Source organism: Myiozetetes cayanensis, unplaced genomic scaffold, assembly GCF_022539395.1.
Source record: "Myiozetetes cayanensis isolate MyiCay16 unplaced genomic scaffold, myiCay2020 scf20-37, whole genome shotgun sequence".
NCBI lineage: Eukaryota > Metazoa > Chordata > Aves > Passeriformes > Tyrannidae > Myiozetetes > Myiozetetes cayanensis.
The window spans coordinates 9,463,338-9,483,855 of NW_026087412.1; the positions used below are offsets into that span (position 1 = coordinate 9,463,338).

Sequence of the window (20,518 nt, forward strand, 5' to 3'; positions counted from 1 at the left end):
TGTCAGATGTCAATTTAGGTCAAGCCAATCATCAAAGCTAAAAGGTACTTAAGCATAATAAAATGAGAGATGAAACACTGTAAGAAACTTCTCTCATCTGCCCAAGAGCCACTGAATGTACCTTTTTTTAAAAAATTACTAAATTAGAAGCTAGATATTTCTTGTGTGTCTGAGTACAGGTTTTTAAAACAGCTCGATTATAACCATACAGTTAAACCAACCTTGAAAGATTGTGCACTTCAGCTTCAGAAGTTGTATAATGCTTCTCAGAATCTTAAACTAAATTAAACATAACTTTCAGGGACATTTTCTTTTAAGAGGATTGTACCATCTTCCCATGCTTTTGCCCTATCCTTCTTATCCCCTCTCTCTTTTTTCCCCATAGATCTACTGGTTTCACACCCTATTAGCCAAGTTTTAGATGCAGGTGAATTCTCACAAGTACAAAAGTGCTACAATCTTATCCAAACTTTTCAGCAGAAAACAAGAGAGATTTTGAAACAGTTATACATTTGCCCCCTCTGTCTGGACATATGGAACACGAATGAAACACACTCAGTTTTCAACCTTTTTCAGACTCTCCAGTCCATGACTCCCCCCAGGAGTAGCTCTTGAGTACACCCCAAGATCCCAAAGGGGTTTTTCCACGATGCCAGCCAGGCCTGGGTCTGTGACCACGCTGACACCAAGCAATCAACACATGGCAGAGCTCAGACTGACTTCAGGAGAGCTCTGAGAGGAAATAGGACCTGGCCTGCATCAAACCCACCAATACAAATTTAACCTGACAAGATCTTTTGAGCAAACAGACAGTGAGTGAGTTCGCCCTGACGGGGTATTTGTGTCACAGGGCGAAGGCACTTTTTGCCTGCTCACATTCAGGGTTGTATTCATGGATCCCCACAGCAGGTCAGCGAGTGTGTGCAGCCCTTTTCCCTTTGCATTCATTGACAGTGGCTTGAGGGTGTATTCATTTGCCACAGTAGAAATTTAATAAGGGATTTGTTCCATATTTCCCCATCCGTTTGAGGCAAATCATATTCATCTGAGTGCCCCTTACTCTGCATGAGCCCATTGTCTGGGTTTAGTCCACTGTGCTTAACCCTTTTCTTTAATGGGGGCTGGAGGAAGAAGCATTGCTACTGCTTTGTAGCAACTGTAGCCGTGGTATATGAATATCACTCATCAGAATGTGGCCATAAGTGGTAAGAAGTTTAGATAACTGAAAAAGTGAAGCTTTACCAGAGGCAGTTTTAAATTAATTTCTACACAGCTGCTTTCTTCTGAACTACAGATGTCCTAAAAATTTGGCTAATTTTAGAAGTGAGCTACTCATTCCTCAGTGATGGCTGCTGTGAAAATTCACTTTATGGAAAAGTAGCAAGTCACAGTAATCTCTCTCTTGATCATGTTCAGGACCTCCATCAAATTCAGTGAGGATTCAAGTGCTTGTGAAAACGAGAGACAACAGTGCCCTTACTCTTAATTTGCTTTGTGTTAATGAATAAGAATGACCCATACTTGGGTGGTGAGGCCAGGCTGATCCCTAGGAAGCTGGTTTAAAGCTACACCCTGGCCTCCAAAGGATACAACTTAGCAGAGTGCACTTGGAAGTTGGACTGCTCATGCATGTGTGCAATGCAAACATGTGCAGTGCAGAGTGTCTGATTCAGCACAACAGGGGAGAAGAAAGTTGAAAAGGCCAACGTGGATGTATTTTATTTAAAAAGCCAAATATTTTCACATGAACAAGTTCAAACTACACAGCCAAACTCTTATACACTCAATGGAAGAGGATGTTTTCCTCATTTCTTGTTAGGAGTTACTTTATTTGTTTTAGCCTCCAGAACTCCTTAAGTACTGGCCATGGTGCTGACCAAATTCACCTTTTCCCCTCACTGTCTGCTGGCATTTACATCTCTAAATGATATGAGGACATTCTGTGCCTATTTTCTATTCTCAGATGAGTGCTTGGAGTACAACAAGGTAATAGTGAGCAGAGATCTGCTCACTGGTTTCCTCACTGCACTAGAATTTTGCTCTCCTTCCACCTTGGCACATAAACCACCGAGGAGCAACCAGCAGAAGGCAGAGGATCATTTGGAAATGAGGAGAGCAACACACATTTCCTGAGTGAATAGATAAGAAGTCTATCTGCTATCATCTCTAGCCTCTCTGACTGATCTGACTTACTGATAGGTGCACTCTTTTCATCCATTATTTTTCCATTTTTAAGCCACTAAATCTCTTTTCAACAGGGCCAAATTTTTCCTACCAAAGAATTTGAGAGACTATCTGAGCAAAAAGGGTTAACAACCTCCAAGAACAGTCCCAGCAAAAGTGGTCACTGAATGTTGTGTTGCCATAAACACCCACTGTTCTGATATTTCAATTTTTTGGTCACCTGAGACAACATGATCCTCATTTCCTTCAGTGCTTTTGCATTTTTTGATTATTTATGTGAAAAGTGCAGAAAGAGGTTTTTCTGCATAAATTATTCTTCTTTCCAGTTCATCAACCGTGTTTTTACTCCATGCTTAGATGGTTATTGCTCACTTAAGCAATACTGGCATGCCTAAAGCTACAAGTGGATGGAGATCTTGTAGCTGAACACCTTCATGAAATTCAAGTCCCAGGACATACAAAGGTAGCTCATCACAAATTTTTATGCACATCATTTGGACATTCATTTGGAAAGCATGAACAATCCAACTTCAAATTTCACTCTGCTAAATTGTAAGAGTTGTAGCCCATCCTCTTGCCTAATAAGAGTTTTCTCAAGCTCATACTGGGCTCATTATCCCGAGGTATTAGTTCAGTGACACTGCTCTGCAAGCCTGGCTCAGTAACAGTTAATTTTCTTTCCTTAATTTCTACCTTCAGGGACTGCAAAGGCACAAACTTTCTTTAGAGTTTCTTGCAGAAATTTAAAAATCCCCCAAACCAAACTTCTAAATCCTTGGGAAAATGATCACTCAGCTACTGGAGAGGTGCACAGACATGCAAGTAAAAGCTGTGAATACAAGTATTTCTACAGTTTAACATGATTTCATATTTCTTTCATAAACTTTTTCTTCCCTTCTCCCCCACACACTCAAACCTTTGAGGAATCGATAGAAAATGACTTTGTCAAAAAAAAAAAAAAAAATTACAATGGACAGAATTCCTCCCCTGAAACACAGACCCAGAAAGCCTTTCCTGGTGCTGGGATTTGTTAGTCTCCTGTGGGATTAAATCAGATCTAATTGATTGGATATAGTGAAGCTGGAAGGAGAATATAATTGGCAGCAGACCCACCATCACATCTCTGAGTCTACAGCTCCCAGCATTTCTTGGAGCTGCACAGTTCTTTGATCCCAAAGGAAACATTAGACAGTGCTCCAGCTCTGCTTGCAGTTGCAAAACTGCAAAGTGAGATTCTGCAAATATGACACTCAGAGAATAAATATCTCCTGGTTAGGTCCCTGCAGAAAATAGTGTGGCCACAAGTGTGCCAGTGCACAAGGCAACTTCTTCCTCAGAAAGGGGAAGCACGTGAGGAAACCGACCCATTTGTGTGTCCTGGACACACACTGGAGGATCCTCCCCACGAAGTGAACTCTGGGCTGTTATCCTTGAAGCATCCTCCTGTCTGATGGGAAATTTGTTACTGCCTTTTCTTAAGATTCAGACCTTCTCTTGCCATGGAAGTGACAGGAAGTCTATGCTGATATAAGGTCTATCTTTTGAGAATAGAAGTGACTTCACAATGACCTCCTAAGAATCTGACACCCATCTCATCAAAAGATAAGATTCTGTACCATTCCCTGTAGTTCACTGTGCTCTGGGCTGGAAAGAAACATTGTATTTGGAAAAATGGAAAGACACAACCCACCTGCCCATGCATTCATGGGGGTTTGATACTGTCACTTTTAGAAAAAGTAGAACTACAGAATTATTGGAAGCAATATGTTTCTGTTAGTCTACTTTCCTATACCAACCACACTCTTACACTGATGGGTAAATATTCATGTTTCTTTGGAAGGCTTAAAAAGGAATTGTGCTTTCATTTCAAAGAGTAAAGAAATTTTCCATTACTACTTCCATAAGCAGTTACAACAAAGATGGATCAAAAACGATCTGGGACATGGGAGTAACTCCCTGGATTTACCACCATGAAAAACAGACCGGGAAGCACAGATTCATGCATCATTTGTAATGTGCAGAGGGCAATTCAGGTGATGATTTCAGATATCTGGAGGTATGTTCAGTGCCATGAATAATGCCAGACCAGGTGATCTGCCCAGCTCCACACTGGAACTCCAGCTCTGTCTCAAGGAAGCACAATATATAAAAGCTTGGTATCTTTTTATTATTATTATTTTCTTAGCCCAGTGTGGCTGCAGAATTTGAAGCTTTTGAGTGTTCATTTGTTAAGGAAGTCTTTCATATTTTAGTCCTTGCTTCTCCTTCAGGCACAGGAGAAAAGCCAAGCAGCACTCACTTCACCAATCCCCCTGCTAGGTGAAGTGGAGCATCACTTGTTTCATCCATGTCTTCTGCTGAGACCCACCAAACTTTAGATCCTGCCCAGAGCATTCAGATGAAATTTCAAGACCTTTTCTTGCTTCCCCTAAATAATTTAACTGTTACCTCTGTCATTTACCCACAGGCACTTTGTCATAGGCAAATAAAAAATGCTTGGGGAATCCTGATCAAAATATTTTCCCATTTTATCATCCAGCACACTCATTTCTTCTTCCAGTGAGGTACCCATATTTTAATTATAAATATGTTGTTTGTGCAAAGCCTCGGCATCTTGAGCAAAATCATCTGCTTTGCTGACAATCTTTTTCAGCCTTTTAAAAAACACCATTTTACTGTAAAAACAGGGAGATATTCTTTCTAAGGTTGGGGAATTCTGCTGTAAGCAGTCAGACAGCCCAGCAGCCATTGCCCAAGCCATCCTCGAGCAAACAGATGGACCTGTGGAAAGGGAACTTTAGGGATGTGTTGGTCTTGGCAGAAGCTACATCTAAGCTGCTGGAAGGAAACTGCAAATAGCCCTTCTTTTACAAAAAGCAGTTTTAACACCAAAATAAGATGCCCTTGAACACTGCCATCCATATTGTCTCATTTCTTAGACTTTAGCAACACAGTGAACTTGTGAAAGAAAGGAAACCTGCTCTTCAGGGTCATTTAGTTTATGTTTATCTCCGAATTTTTCTTTTGTTGGACTCACATCCAGTGAATTTGTTTTGTCTGGATTTGGTCTGTTACCTGGTTTTATGGTGGTTGAAGAATATTAATAAGAATGTATTGAATTCTTAACCTATTTTTCACGCCAAAATTGCAAATTTAAATCTGTGCATTCTAATTCTCGTTCTTGAAATTGATATTCTTTCCACCCACACGCCCTAAAGTGATTTCCCTACAACAGAGAAACAGCCGTTTTTTCTTGCAATCAGCATGCACTTTAAAATAGTGAAAATTAAATCATAGCCAAAATTCATAACCAATAATTCATAAAAGCTCAGCTTATAAACACTACTCCACAATCCCCCAGTGAGAGAACTCACATCCTTCCACTAAAAATCAGGTTGGTTCTCTGGGAACCGGTTGGTTTTAAAAAACCCTAATGATGTGATAGCGAACCAAAATGAAACAAGTTATTTTCTCCTTTCTAAAAGACACAACAGACAGATCTAAAATCACAGTACCATGAGCCCAGCTGACCACTAGAGAATGAAGGGTTTCTGGGGTTGTTACTCTCTTTTGCTTGTCTTTTGCCTTTGGTGACCAGAGCCTTCAGAGGTAACCAGCTCACAGCAGCCAGGCTTGTTTCCATCTATCGGCATCAGCCACGGCACAGGGAGAAAACAAGTAAATCCAAATCAAGCACGGATTATCCCAGCCTATTTCTATGAAATGGGGATGAATTATGCATGAGGGGTTTTTTACACATTAAGTGATGTAAAGACACGACTGAGTGGAACTTTATGCTTAGGCAATAAAAGTGAACCACTGAAAAACAAGGCTCGAGTCTAACAATGTTAAGCATTTTCATTTGCATCCCTTCTGAAACACCCTTCTCTGCAACTGCTTTATTTTGCACGTTTGCAAAACATGCCTCTATATATAAACCTAGTTCTCACTCTGCAGTGCAAATTTTATATCAATTATTTAAGTGTAGAGATTGATCATAAAGATATGAAAACAATGGTGAACACCTGCAGATAAATAGCAACATCACGGGATCCCAGCTAGAGCCTGGATTTACTCTCAAGTGTGGCTTTTACAGTTCCCACCATGGAGCCTCCACGTTGCACTGGCTGTTCTGAACATCCTCCACTCGTTTTTCCTTCCAGACTATTAGCTTTGGAGGTGATTTATGGCAGTATTTTTGCAATAAGAGTTCCATACATGTGCTCAACATGTGATATTCTCGAGCGGTTCTCAGAGGTGCCAAACGATCAAAATTTACAACTTCATTGGTGACAGAACCCCGCTCCACAGCTGATTTTCAAAAAATTAACAGAGATTTTGAGAATCTGTCTAGAATTCCTCACCATTTTTAAATTCCTGCTCTGTTTCAAACTCAGCACATAGAAGTAAAGTTCTAAATTATTTTGAAGTGTGGACTTTGAATGATTTCTGTGGAAAAATAAGTCTTGTAATTAAATCACAAGTTACTGTAAAGTAAAGGTTTTTATTTATTAAGTAGTCTTTTAAGATGAAAATAGTCTAATATAAAAGCAGGTTATAGTGCTTGATTCAGGGTTTCTTCTTCTGAAAACTCAAGAGGTAAAAAGGAAAGGAAGGGCTTTTTAAGGAAGGGCTTTGATTTAAGTCTTCCCAAGAACTGACCAAAGAATAACAGAGCATACAGTTCTGAAATCCCACTACAATAAATATGTTTAATTTAGGAATTTGGGAGTTGAGAGGCAAACTCAGTGAGAAACAGATTTAAATTCTTGTACTCATACTTTATTTTGCATAGTTCTACTGCTTCATATTTGGCTTATTTTTGTATGAAAATATTATTTGTTCTTGTATGTCAGAATCTGTCTCCATGAGGACAACAGAGCTTTAAACTCTTTGAGTCAGATCTGTTGCATTTACAGTGTCTGTGACAGGAACAGTCAGGTTTGCCTGGGTAATTTTCAGGAGTTACGAAGATCACTTTGTTGCAAGTCAATTTTACTTAAGTAAACAACCAATACTTTTGGGTTTGATTCTCACCAAATTCAAAAACTCAGAAGGTTTAATACTTTTCAGCTCTGCACATGGATATATGTCAACAGCAGAGTGTGATGTTCTTCAGGATTACTCACCAGAACTAGTAAGACAACTGATAGGAATGAATCCCTCATTAACATTACAATATAAATAGCTATCTGCCTGCTATTTTGGTTCTGCAAAGGGGGTTCTAAAGACAGTAAATGTGTTTGAAAGAAATCTCACAGACGAAAGTCACAGAGACCACTGCTTTGCTCTCACACACTTACACTATAATAACAAAGGGCTCGAGGCATGGGGGAAAGAAGAGCAGTAACATGATTTGTAATGCACACAGTTCATTGCTGCCAGAGTCCTCCCCTAACAGCTTGTGTGAAGAAGGGTAAGGGGAAAAGAGAAGCTGAAAAAAGAAAGAAATCTGATATGGAGTAGCTATAATACCACAGCATCAAAAATATTCAGAAACATCAGCCGGTCGCACTCTAGAGACATTAGGAAGTACAACAGGCAATTTTGGTAGTGGGAAAGTTTGCAGACCTTCCCAGGCTATGGAAGGTGCTCCTGTGAAAATCATCAAGGGCCCTGCCCCAGCGGGGGAGGCAGAGCTGCAGCTCAGCACTGCTGGCTCTCATTTCCACCAGTAATGGTTGTGATTGCAATTCCTGGGAAAAAGGGCAGAGCTGTACACTCTGATATGGCAGAAGTCCTGTGTGTGTGCACTATTAAATATTCATTGAAATGAGCCTCATTCCCCGTTCTGCCTGGGCTGGCTGTCACTCCCAGAGCCTCTGGCTTTGTGCAAAGGCCACTCAGAGGGTTCTGTTCAGAGCAGGCAGCGCTGCTGCTTTGCTGTGAGTTTGCCCAACATGCATGAAAACCACAGGAAACTCATTTCCTTCTGACACTGCGACTCTGGGAATTGCCAGGGAACACCAGTTCTTTTCAGTTTGACACATCTCTAGCTTGGGAACCTCTGGCAACTATTCACAAGACTTCAATAATAGAAATGTCATGGAGTCTAAAAGGAGGGAGACAGGAAGAGGAGAAAGAGAGAAGAAAAAAACAGACCTGAGTGTATGCAAGTACAGCTAGGGAATGACAAACCTTTTTTTTTTTTTTCCTCCTGGCAAAAAGACTAGAAAATTATAACTTTGTAATAGAAACAACTTATGCCACAACTATTTTGTAAAAAAAAAAAACAAACATTAAACTTCATTCCAGAACAATTGCTAAAAATTCTTTAAAATTATAGTCGTTAAGAAACAGATCAAATAAAAACTAAATTACGCAAAACAATAGCTATTATATCACAGGGACTTTTTTTTTTAATTTAACCAGTACAATTCAAAAATCCTTTAGGCCTCTCTTTTTATTCAAGAATTAGTAGTGTAAATCTAGTATGATGCCAGTTGAAAGACAGAAAAATGCAGGATTATTTCAGCATTAAAAGCACATCCTAATTACACATTCAGAGACCTTAACTGGGTCTTCTGGGTCCTCAAACAGCTTCCTGTGGCATCACAACTAGTATTTGTAGGTGATTTATAGATGATTCAGACACACATTTAAGAGCTATAACCAACAGTATCCTAAAAGAAACAAAACCATCTAATAAAAAGTATTGCAACTGAAAATGAAATTCAGCACACAGAAGAATGCCAACAGCAATGTGTGGAAAAAAAAATGAAATTATGTCCATGCTAAGAGCAGTTATTACAAATAAACGTGGTCAGGAATATAACAGCTTTCTCAGTCAACGTTAAGTACGATGAATTGGCACCTTGAGGAGAAACAAACCCGCATTTTTAGATGCTAAATCACACTGCAGAGTGCTGTGAAGCTTTCCTGTGAGGTGACCCCCACAGCAGGCAGTGTGCAGCCTGCCAGGACAGGCCACCTGCTCGGCTCCATCCCCAGCCAGGCTGTGTGTGCTGCCGGGACGGCTCTGCCCGCTCGGGAGGGCCTCTCGTGGCACCCCATGGGCAGGCTGCACACCCTGCTGCCCATGCAGGATGGAGCCCTGCTCCTGGAATCCTTGGGGAGCTCTGCCCTCGGACACACCCAGAGTGCTCACCCTCCAAAAGGGTTGCAAACAGTTTGGTGTCACCGGTGAGGTTCAGGAGCGCTGCTGCAAACGCGGCACACGAGCAGATTTATCCCAACTGGGGTGCTTTGAGGAGCATTACAAACCAGCCAGGGGAAAAGCAAGCAAGATTACCCAAGGAAGGAGTGGAAGAAACCTTTTAAGCAAATCTCCTAAGTGTTAACCTCTTTGGCTTCGGACAGCACTGGTAGAAAGCAAAGCAAACCCTCCTTTCCCATAATCAGTTTAGGCTGCAGTCATGCTTCTTTCACAAGTTAAGCATGACAGCACGGCTCCTTGCATAGCTCCTGTTTCAAAAGGCAACTTTTCTTACCATATATAAGGTTCCCAGGAAAACTCAAACTGATAAATAAGCTTAAATGAGATAAAACGAAATAAATATTTCACAGTAGAAATTTTTTTGTGTTTATTTGCCGTCGTGGGTGCCATGAAAGCCATGAGCTTAGAGGCCTTTAGGAAAAAAAATAATTAAAAAACCAGATTTACAGTTACAGGACAGCCACTGAGTGCATTTTCAGAGAAAATCAGAGATTTGAATACCTAATTCTCTTAGACTTCTTTTACAATTTCATTCCTTGGATCAAGAATAGAACTGGCAGTCTTATTTCCTTCTCAAGTTTATCATTCACTGCACGATACTGAACCAGCAGTTTACCACGCTGATGCTTAAATGTAAAATGTTAAATCACTCCAGAATACAACAAAGTAGTGTGATCTTCTTCTGTCTGCATGCAACAGATTTCAGGTTTCCTGATGTTAATTTAACCTGATGTAGCCACCATTTGCTTCCAGGTGACAGGACCTATTGACTTTGGTTGGTCAGAAAAACTTTGTTTTTCTTGAACTGGTTAGACTCCAGTATTCTGCATGCCACTGGTCTCTATATTAGGTAGAATGTGTGTGTTCCTGGAGTATTTTGATCAAAACTAAATCACAATATCACTGCAGCACTTTGCAAAACTGAATCATAAATACTGCAATTTAATACTATGTAAATCAATGCAGTCAAGTATACAAAGCCCAACTGGAAAAATCTGTTTAACATGTCCAAGGAGAAACCTGCCTAAACTTACACAGTCAATAAACGTTCAGAAAAAGGAAAAAGGAAAAAAAAAATAGGCTTTGCAGTGCTGTGCTGTTTGGCACACTGTCAGAAGAGGCACACTGCTCCCAGCCATGTGGCTACTCTTGCATTCCAAGGCACGCTAACCCTGTGTATGAGGAGCCACACAGGATGTCTGATGCCTGAGGAGTTAATCAAAATCTGTCTCCGTGTTCCCAGCCAAGCAGCAGATTTCGCTGTAGTGGTTAAAGAGAACATTGCTGAGACTGGAGGCTTTACTTACCAAGTCTAATTACATTCCAATTCTAAACCATTTCTAATGCATCTCAGAACCCAGAAATATTCTGGCCTCTTCAGCCTTTCGGAAACTGCCATGAAAATAATCGATGGGAGAAAAGAAATGTTTGGGTCTACATATTTATCTTTCTTCATGTCTCATATCTTGAAAGAATTTTATTTCACTGGGAAAACAAATGTAGTCTTGTGTCTGGAGGTGGACAAGCTCTTTTCAAACAATGCCTGCAGAAGAAAAGGTTGATATGGAATGTCTTTTCGTGCTTGGTCTGTAAGAAATCAGATCACTGTAAGAAATGAGTAAATAAATGAAGTGCTAAAGGGGGCCAGGAGAGGAATAACACAGAGCCACAAAAAGTAGGTTCTACAAAACTTATGAAAGTAATTTATGGGGGGTTCTATGCACTAAGAATTTTTCTTTTCCTCTGTCAGTAATAGGGAATAAAAACCATAGGAAATGTCCAAAGACATAAAATATTGTCTTCCTTTTTAGAATGTCTTAAATAAAGGCAAAATGGTATTAGAACTTCTGGGAGAAGAAAGCCAAATATTTAGGATAGAAATCAACGCACTGCAGGCCACTGGCTGAATTCTGAATTTTCAGAAATCAATACAAGAATGGAGATGTAGGGCTGCAAAAATGATTTTAAAGGCCCTTTGCCTTTTTTTAGAATTTGGTATAGTTCAGAACTGTCCCACCTTGTCCACAGTTGCCACCCCAGTGCCTGTGAGATGAGAACAACTAGAGACCAACCATGAAGTAGCTCCACTCCTTCCCCTTGGCCACAGGCAGATGTGTCACCTCATCCTGCCCACTGCCGGCATTACAAAACCACAATCACGTCTGCCTGAATCATCCAGATGTGTTCTGTTTGCCTACTGACTTCTTATTATGCAAAGCAAATCCTTCTATTGTCCATGATGGTTGGTGATCCCCATAATTCAGATGATAGGTCACTGCTTCTTTGTTTTACTGTATGGAACACACTTTTCCATGAATTTATTGGATTCAATCCATACCTGAAGGCAGCTAATATGAACTCTGTCCTTGTTATTTCTTCCCCTCAGCCAAGAGTAAACTTGTGCTAGTGTACAAATGCTACTTCTTTGATTTTCAGATGAAATCCTGCAAGAACTCTCACATAGAGTTGGTTTATTCCTTGGAAGCCTTTGAACATATTGTCTTAGATGCCAGCTTGGAAAGGCAAATGAACAAGCAATCACACATTCAGACAGGATAAACAGCACCACCAAAGGCAGCATCCTAGTATTTCCCTGGGCAAATTTCTCCTGTTGTCTCTGAGTCAGGATTCATTACCCTTCTGTCTTTCCTTGAGTTTTCACTTTCATTACTTAGAGAAATGGAAGGTTCCCATAGCTTCAGGTAACTACACCCACGTCTCAGCAAACTCAGAGCTGGAGAAGTAAAGCCTTGTTATAAACTGTTAAATATTACATCGGGACAGCCTTACTGTTACACAGAAAACACCCACAAACTGGCAGTTAGTGGATTTGAGCTGTTATCTGGTGTGTCATTGTACCAATTTCATTGCTATCCTGTCCCCCAGCACTTTCCATTGGCTTGCTTTCTGCATCTCTAGCCCTTAATTTGAAATACAGTCTCTTTCTGGCTGCAATAAAGCTCTGCATTTCACCCAGTAGTTCTTAAAATATGTTCAGATAACAGAGAATCTTTGAAACATCTACTGAGAGACGGTGCTCCCTATGCATTTTTGTATCTTCTGACTGTGACTCTAAGCTCTCACTGAAGTTTGTGTTTGGGTTTTTGTTTTGTTTTTGTTTTTTTAATGTCTTTAGAGCTTTTGTAGGGGCTCACAGCTTTGTGGATTCTCTTCTCTCACTTCAGAGACTTCTTCCCACTCCCAGGTGCCTCCTTTCACAAAAGCCGTAGGCCAGAATTGTCTTTGAGGAGTCTGTATTTCTCCAAGAGCTGTGAGATGTGGTGCAAGTATTCAGAGCCATTTTAGGGACCCACAAAGATCATTGTCAATGAGGAAAAGAGTTCAAACCCCTGCAATATTTTACAAGAACAAGAAAGCATTGCACAATGCTAATGCATGTCTACCTGACTGTGCCACGAGTGGTGACACGGTGACCCTGAGGATGATGGAAGCTGGGGAACAGAACAGCATTACACAGATTTAGGACCTCCTCACTCACAGCACAGATAACTCACATAAGCACACTGAGAAATTCTGGCCCTATGGCAGCCACAAGGCTTTTTGTCACTGATATTCAAGAAAACATGTTTTCCTCCATGGTATTTACTCCATAAGAGACTCACTGGTTTACCTGCTTTCATTATAGAACTGTGGATTGCGAAGAAGAAAGAAAGCTTGTCTCTGTTAGTGACAGATTTAGGCAGAAAGGTGAAACTTTTTGAAAGAAAAACATACATTACAGTCACCAAAGCCTATTTCTTTCCAGTTACTTCATCTAAACGAGCCTAAAGTCAGTGAGGTTTACCTGGGAATTTCCATAATCTTACTATCCCAAGCAGCTTGGTAGCCATCTCCTTTCAAAATCAAAATTCAAGGAAAAAAGGCAAAGGTCCCAATCTGAGACATTTGACACCAGTACTAGCAAAGTCAAGATCCAAATAAGTCGTGGTCACTCTCTCTGAGGCATTGCTGGATTCAGATAAGAGTGAGGAGCGGAGTGATCTGCCTTTGGGATGGGAAGCTCGTGGCTGTACAACTGCTCTGAGGGGGATCCAGATCTAAACTCCCTACCCAGTAAGATGCATCCCAGCCTCTGCTGGTCCTCACCCACCCTGATGAACTTGCACAGTGAAGCAGAAAGACAAAGGTACAGAAAGCATCACTTCAGCTTGATAGTTAAGATGTTCAACTGGGAAGGTGAAGTCCTGCTTTTGATCCTGACACTGTGTCTGTATTTTCTCAGTTATTCATTTCATGAACAGCAGGAATAAATGCCCAAGTTCTCCCCCCTCCCAGGCACATGCTTTAGGTTGGAAATAATTTCATATTTCAACTTTTTTTCAGATGAACAGCTACAAAAGTAACTAGATTTGTGGGTGCATTATCTTAAAGTAGAAACCTCAAGGAAATATTGAAACTGAGAACATTTTTATCATTAACTACCAGGAGGAAGGGACACAAATAATAATGCTCTGAATTAAGGTCCTTCTTCTACTAATGTGTATTTGGCAATGTTGCAATCCTAGTTTTTCACTCCTTTTGCAAACACAACAGTGATACCAGTGCAAAAGGCAGTTCTACAGCACCTCTCATCAAAATCTCACTGTACTCTACAAATAGCAATTCAACTTCCTAACACAACAACCTCCTCCAATGTGCTAACAGCTCATTTTACAGCAGGTGAAACCAAGGCAGAGGGAAGTTGAGTCATGTACCTAAGGTCACAAAATAAATCCGTCCTCTAACTCCAAAATATCTCTTTGGATGTTTAAAGTCCACAAAATATTTATAGGGTCTGCTTAAGAAGAAAAACAACTCCCTCAGATTCACAGTTGATTTTTAAAGTAGCTGGCATCAGGATACTATTATTATACTTTTCTTGGTAAAACATTTGTTGCGACACCATGTTCAATATTACTCTTCTGAACATTTTCTGCTTTGAAAATGAGAAGTAAAAAACCTGTTTCTGCATTAGTAGCATCAGTTAAAATAACTATAATGTACCCACATTTACAGAATTAAACATTTCACTTTCTGTGGGATCTTCCCGAAGAAACAATGAGTTGAAAATTTGACACAATATCATGGCAATATAAACAAGAGCAACATTAATTTAGGTGTGCCATAGGCACAGTCCTTGTGAGGCTGGTTTCTTCCTCCCTTAGTTGTAACAGTGGGGGTGTTCTTTGCATGCAGCAGTGATACAATTGGCTCTTGTGAAGGACATCAGCCTTGATGTGACTGGGGATCTGAGTACCCTATCTAATGCAAGGACCAAAATTCAGAGACCCAGGACCATTGCTGAAAATGAGGAAAGGCCCAGGTGAGGAAAAATTAAAGGCAACTGAGGGAATAGCTTGAGCTTGTTTTGGCCTTTTTCATTTAGCCATGCAAATGAGAAAAACAGCGCAAAAAAATCAGGCAATGCAAATATCTGCAATTTTTGGTCATTATTTACATAACTTAATCACTACTGCTATTCTCTAAACAGAAGTCATTATTTACCTTGTAACTGATTAAAGATCTTGGCTTGTAAGACAAACTGCTGCAGCATAACTAAGATAAAATTACAAATTAAAAGTACAAACTCGCAAATTCAGTCTTATGTGAGATTAGCTTAGTTTTTAATTTTTGTATGCAAATTAAGCTGTCTAAATGAGAAACAGGCATACAAATGTATCTATATTAAAAGCTGGACATCATTAACTGTGCTGAATTTAAATTATATAAACCAGTGTGACTTTTCATACACAGACAAAGTCTATGTCATATGACATATAAATTTGCTGCCCTAACCAGCTCACTGGCAGTGCCTTTGATGTAAAAATTTATAAAAATAAATGCTTGTGAGAATATTCACAATGCCTTTTCTGCAATCATTTTTCTCAGTTATTGATAACAGATTAATGAGAAATTAGCAATGCAAACGCATTTCCCTCCAGTTTTATTCAACTTGTGGTTCTGTGGCATTCAGTAAATATTATCAAATTAAAAGGACAAGCCACATCTAGAACTGGAAACAGCTCTTCCAAGGGGAAATAGGTACAACTTGTTAATTACTCAGATTGTAGATCTCCAAATGAAACAACTCACCCCAAAATCAAAGTAGAACTTCACAGACTCTCTTTGTAACACATGACAGGTCTATCAGCAATTGCAATTACACATCATGGGCTGAAATAAGCTCAGGTCATTATCTGCATTCTGGGGTTTGTTTAAAGCAGAAGACACCTGTATGCCACAGAAAAACATTCACTCTACTATTAAAAAAGGAAACAGATGGAAGTGGGTAAAACACACAAAGCCCAACTTTCCAGCACAGCCAAGAGTAATTTCACTTCACTGAAGAAGAAACACCTCTTTAATGATGAAATTAAGGGTTTAAGAGCAAAGTCCAGTTGCACAGTCATTATACAAAAATTCTCATGAGATGATAAATAGCACCTGCTTTTGGTAATATTCCTCCCTGTTGAGGGGCCAGGACAAGGAGGATGCAGATTTGAAACCTGATCTTGAAGATTAATCTGGTGCTCATGGGAATTTCCCCGCCTTGCATAAAGATCAACTACAGAACTAGAGAGAAAGAGAAAATTCATAGTGCAACAAAAGCCTCCTAGGAATACTGGGGAGAGAAAAAAAGAGGGAAGTTAAACAAAAAAACAGTGCAGGGAATGAAAAACCTATTCATGAAGGCAAGAGGAGCTGAGCTGTACAGACAGCCACATGTACAGGACTTCTGCAAAGAAGCCTTACATGGCATAGCTTCAAGGAAAACGATGGATCTACCAGGGCACAGCAGAAGTCAAATCCAGGCTGACACAATCAGATATTCAAAGCACACCACTGCTGATTAACTCAGCACCGTGCGAGTCACTCTACGCATTTGGCACTATCTTAAATAAACATCTTAATTTTTGAAGGGCGAAAATAAAAACTCCTTGCATTAAAGGCAAGATCTTAAAAAAATGAAATTCGGTTAATCTTCCTTCCCTTCAACCTCTGAAACTTGGTCCCAAAATTGAAATGAGCTGCTGGACTGCTGCAGAACGCCTTAAGCTTCCTGAGCAGGGTTCATACTTTCAAGCAAGGCCAAACAAATGCCAGCAATAACAACAATCAAACTTGAGTGAACGCGTGCACTGAAAGACACTTGCCTAGGAAACTGCAGAGGGCAAAATCCTCATTTGAGAACTGCAATGCAGTATTTGTTGGCAGGGCTGTTGCTGTATTTCTTAGTGGCACTGACCCCAGAAAATGATGTCAGAACCTGGAATTTAGGATTTTCATAGTCTGTGAAATTACAGGGTAAATACCCAACCTTCAACAACCCAAAGTATTTTCAGCCCCATAAAGCATTAGTGACCTTCCAACCATTTAGAAGAACAGATCCCATTCTTAATTTTGCCCTAAGGCATTCTTCAACAAAAAACAGGTCCACCTCATCACACAGTACCAGACCTTAAATCTGGCTTGGTTAAACACCCACATGACCCTTTGCATTTAAAGGGATGTGCTCTCACACAACAGTGCAACTCAAGATGCCTCAATACTTCCAAGAAAGCCTGCTGTACTCCTGTACACTTCCCAAATTTCCCATGCCATAGGACCTCTTCCCATAATGGAAATATCAGCACAGCCTGTGTGTTTTGGGGCAGGGACAGTCTTTTTGTTACAGGGTAACAGGGTTTTGTCTGCATATATGAAAAGCCTCAATAATGGCATCCAAAAATATGCTACAGAGAGAAACTAAGGGCTGGGAGGCAGCAGGAATTTCTCCTCCTGATGTACCTGTAACTCTTCTGATCCATAGAGGGGAAGGGGACTGTGCATGACCTGCTGTAAACTGGTTAACGTTTTTATTGTGTCCAACTGATCTTTGGGGTTTTTTTTGTCCCTCCCCCTTCTCAATCCGAACAGCTGACAAAGTCAACGACGACTTCTACACCAAGCGCCGCCACCTGGCAGAGCTGGCGGCCAAGGGCAGCCTGCCCCTGCACCCCGTGCGCCTGGACGACGAGAGGGCTTACACCATCGACAGCGGGCTCACCAGGCAGAACGGGCAGAAATCCAGGATGGCAAAGATACACACGCACCCGCTGGGCTACAACTCCCACTACAAGACCTGGGATCCCACCGACCAGTCGCTGAGGCGGCAAGCGTACGCAAACAAGGGGAAGCACGGGATGGGAGACCCGACGTTAAGTGACCCGCTGACGACCCGGAGCCAGCACTACTTGGGCCCACAGCCATACTTCATAACCAACAGCAAGACAGAAGTAACTGTTTGAGTTTGTTTTCTTTCTTTTTTTTTTTTTCCTTTTCTTTTATCTTTTTTTTTAAATGAAATCCTTTAAAAACCACATGCAAATACACACACACACACACACAACACAAACACTCAACCGGAAGGCAAAAAAAATAAAAAAAGAAATTTAAAAATATAAAATAAATAAATAAAAAAATTAAAAAAAAAAAAAGAAATGGAATGAAGGAACTTCTGCCTGGACACTCTTGGTATCCAGCCAACTGTAGGCCGAAGAGTGGGTTAATACCATTCAGCAATACACACTGAAGGTTGAATTATAAACTCCATTTGTATTTCACGATGGAACACAAACCCGTGTGACTAAATTTTTTTACTTGAAACTAAAATCCATGATGAGAAGTAGCACAATCTAGAGAAACTTTATGTCTGCTTAAACATTTACACTATGTTCCTGCCTTGAGACAGAGGAAGAGAGAGAGAACAATATACTGTAATATATTATTTCAGAGAGGAATTTTGTATAAAACCTATTAATAATCACTAGACCTGTGAAAAACCGAGAGCAAACATCTTGGTACAATCCCTAACATCTATTATTGTACTTTCACACCATCCTATAGAGAACGCAAAAAATATATGTACAATAAGCGACAAAGACACTTTCACAAGGAATTTATGAAGACTGTTATGATTAAGAGCATATGGGACCTTTGTGGCTGGTAGAGAATTCTGCAGGATGATAACCAACAGCAGAAGATTTTATTTCAGTTTACTTCATTTGATTTGGAATTTTTGGGAACCTCCGAAATAAGAAGAGATGTATCACATGACACAGAAAGCTGCTGGGGGAATAAGGGCATCAGAATATTCCCTCTCAGTCCTCCTGTTTTCGGGCAGATGGTAACAAGTCTCACTTTGCAGACTGTCAGGATCTTTTCTTCACCTAAATGTTTTGCCTATCTTCAACTGCTTCAGACTGAAATTAAGCGTGGGTGGTGCCTTTACTGTATTACTATTGTTCAATGACAGTCTTGTTCTTCAAAGTGACCCCTCTGTTCCTTTAAGCTATTTCCTCATGTTTTGCTAAGGATGACAAGGGTTCTGCCCTGCTCAGCCTCCCTGTTTGTCCCAAAGGGAAACTGGACTACATCTCCATGCAGTGGTTGCACAGTCAAGACTATTTAGTTGGCCCCTTCATTTTCCCAATTTAAACTTTTTCCTCCAGTCTCTCATTTTGTATTTGCTTTTAGCCATGGTAGTTCTTTGTAGTTCAACTAAATGTTCTATGGTATATTGTCTCTATCGTTTGGCTTTCTATAGTGGCGTTCCCTCTCGGTGGACTATTTGGTGGAAGAGTCTGATGGTCTTGCCTCAAATGTCAAAGAGATCTGGGTTTAAACTAAACAAACAACTGGACTCACGGTCTTGACTGTGGTTCTGACAAGCAGGATGCCTTGTTCATATGAGTAAAACCACTCCTGAGTTGGGCACTGGTAGTAAACTCACAGTCCTGGGCCTGTTAAAGCTTTGGCACATCCACAAAGAGATAAAGAGAGTTGGGATGGGATGGCAGGCAAACATCCAGTCTTTCACCTAAATTCCTGCCCTTCCCCCAAAACGAGTTATTTGGCTAAATCCTAACTAGCTGTTTTACTACAGTTGCGTTCTCACCAGCTGTCAGTTCTTCAGGAGATTAGTTTTGGAAGAGCATGCAGGGAGGAGTAAGAACTGTTATGCTGTAAGAAGAATTGGAAGTGATGTTTCTTACTGTATTCAGCTGACTGTCAGTGCTTCTTCTTAGTCAAGGATGCAAGGGCTAAGAATTTTGAAATCTGGTTAAATGGAGATACTTTTTTTTTAGCTATATCAAGACTGATTTGCATCCTGAGAGCACGGGTATCTCTCCATGAGTGTGCTGCTAAATTTTACGATCCTATGTTTTAAGACTATCAGAAGTGGACAAAGCCCACAAGACAAATACTTTGCACACAGCCCAGATTCTCCACTATCTTACTTTTATTCCTTTAATCTTTATTGCCTTCACAACTGGCTGACTTAATTTGACCCTTTATGGAATGTTGCTGTTAATCCATATGCTTTAGATACACATTACAGCTGCACTCTAATTCACACAGGTTTCGTGTAACTTGAGCATATTTTATGTGGAAATATTTTAGTAACTGTATGTTCTGTAAGTAAACCCGTGTTAATACTTGTTAACTACAGAGTTTATGATACCAATAATACTTCCTACAATAAAATGTTTGTTTGTTTTTTAAGAATGTTTATTTGTAAACATATGTATTCACTATATTAATATGAATTTCTTACCTGGCAATAAAACTGATTCTAAGTGAATCCAAGTTGCTGGCTCATTCTTAAACTTGTATCATTGGGGCAAATTTTGAGTATTCACTGAGGTTCTGGAACTTCTCCCTGCAGCCAGAGGGATTCACCTCAGCACAAATGAAGGTTTGTCGTTGTGAGCAAGATGTTCTTTGGGAAGCAGCTGCATGTTATATGTATTATACAGGAGCTGTGTGATGTTTAAGGTCCCTTCCAGCTCTAACCATTGCACGATCCCATGAATGCCTGTTAAATGCCATGTAACATTATATACACAAGGTATGCAAAGCCCCCTGAGCCCTGCAAGCCTCCGATCCCTTGTGTCACTCGATCAGTTAATGACAGCTTTGAGGAACAAAAATAAAAGGACAAGCATGCACAGGGCCAGATCCAGATCCTCAGGGATACATGGGAGTTTGCAATATGCTTCAGCCACACCTAAGGATTGCAACTGCCCAGGTGGAGCAAAAGGAACCCCGGTGTATGCTGCCTCAAAATGGCTGTATGTTCATTACAGGAGAGCCTGGACTCAACATCTGTGCACC

At 40.4% G+C, this 20,518-nt stretch overlaps 1 protein-coding gene across 1 annotated transcript in view; it reads left to right on the forward strand.

Annotated features, from left to right (window-relative positions):
* Positions 1-19,985, forward strand: part of SHISA9 (shisa family member 9) — a 169,509-nt gene extending 149,524 nt beyond the window's left edge. The window contains exon 4 of the mRNA XM_050317912.1: positions 17,279-19,985. Within this exon, the coding sequence (XP_050173869.1) occupies positions 17,279-17,649 (371 nt within the window). The 3' untranslated portion in view covers positions 17,650-19,985. The remainder of the gene's footprint in view (positions 1-17,278) is intronic.
* The last annotated feature ends 533 nt before the right edge of the window (positions 19,986-20,518 follow it).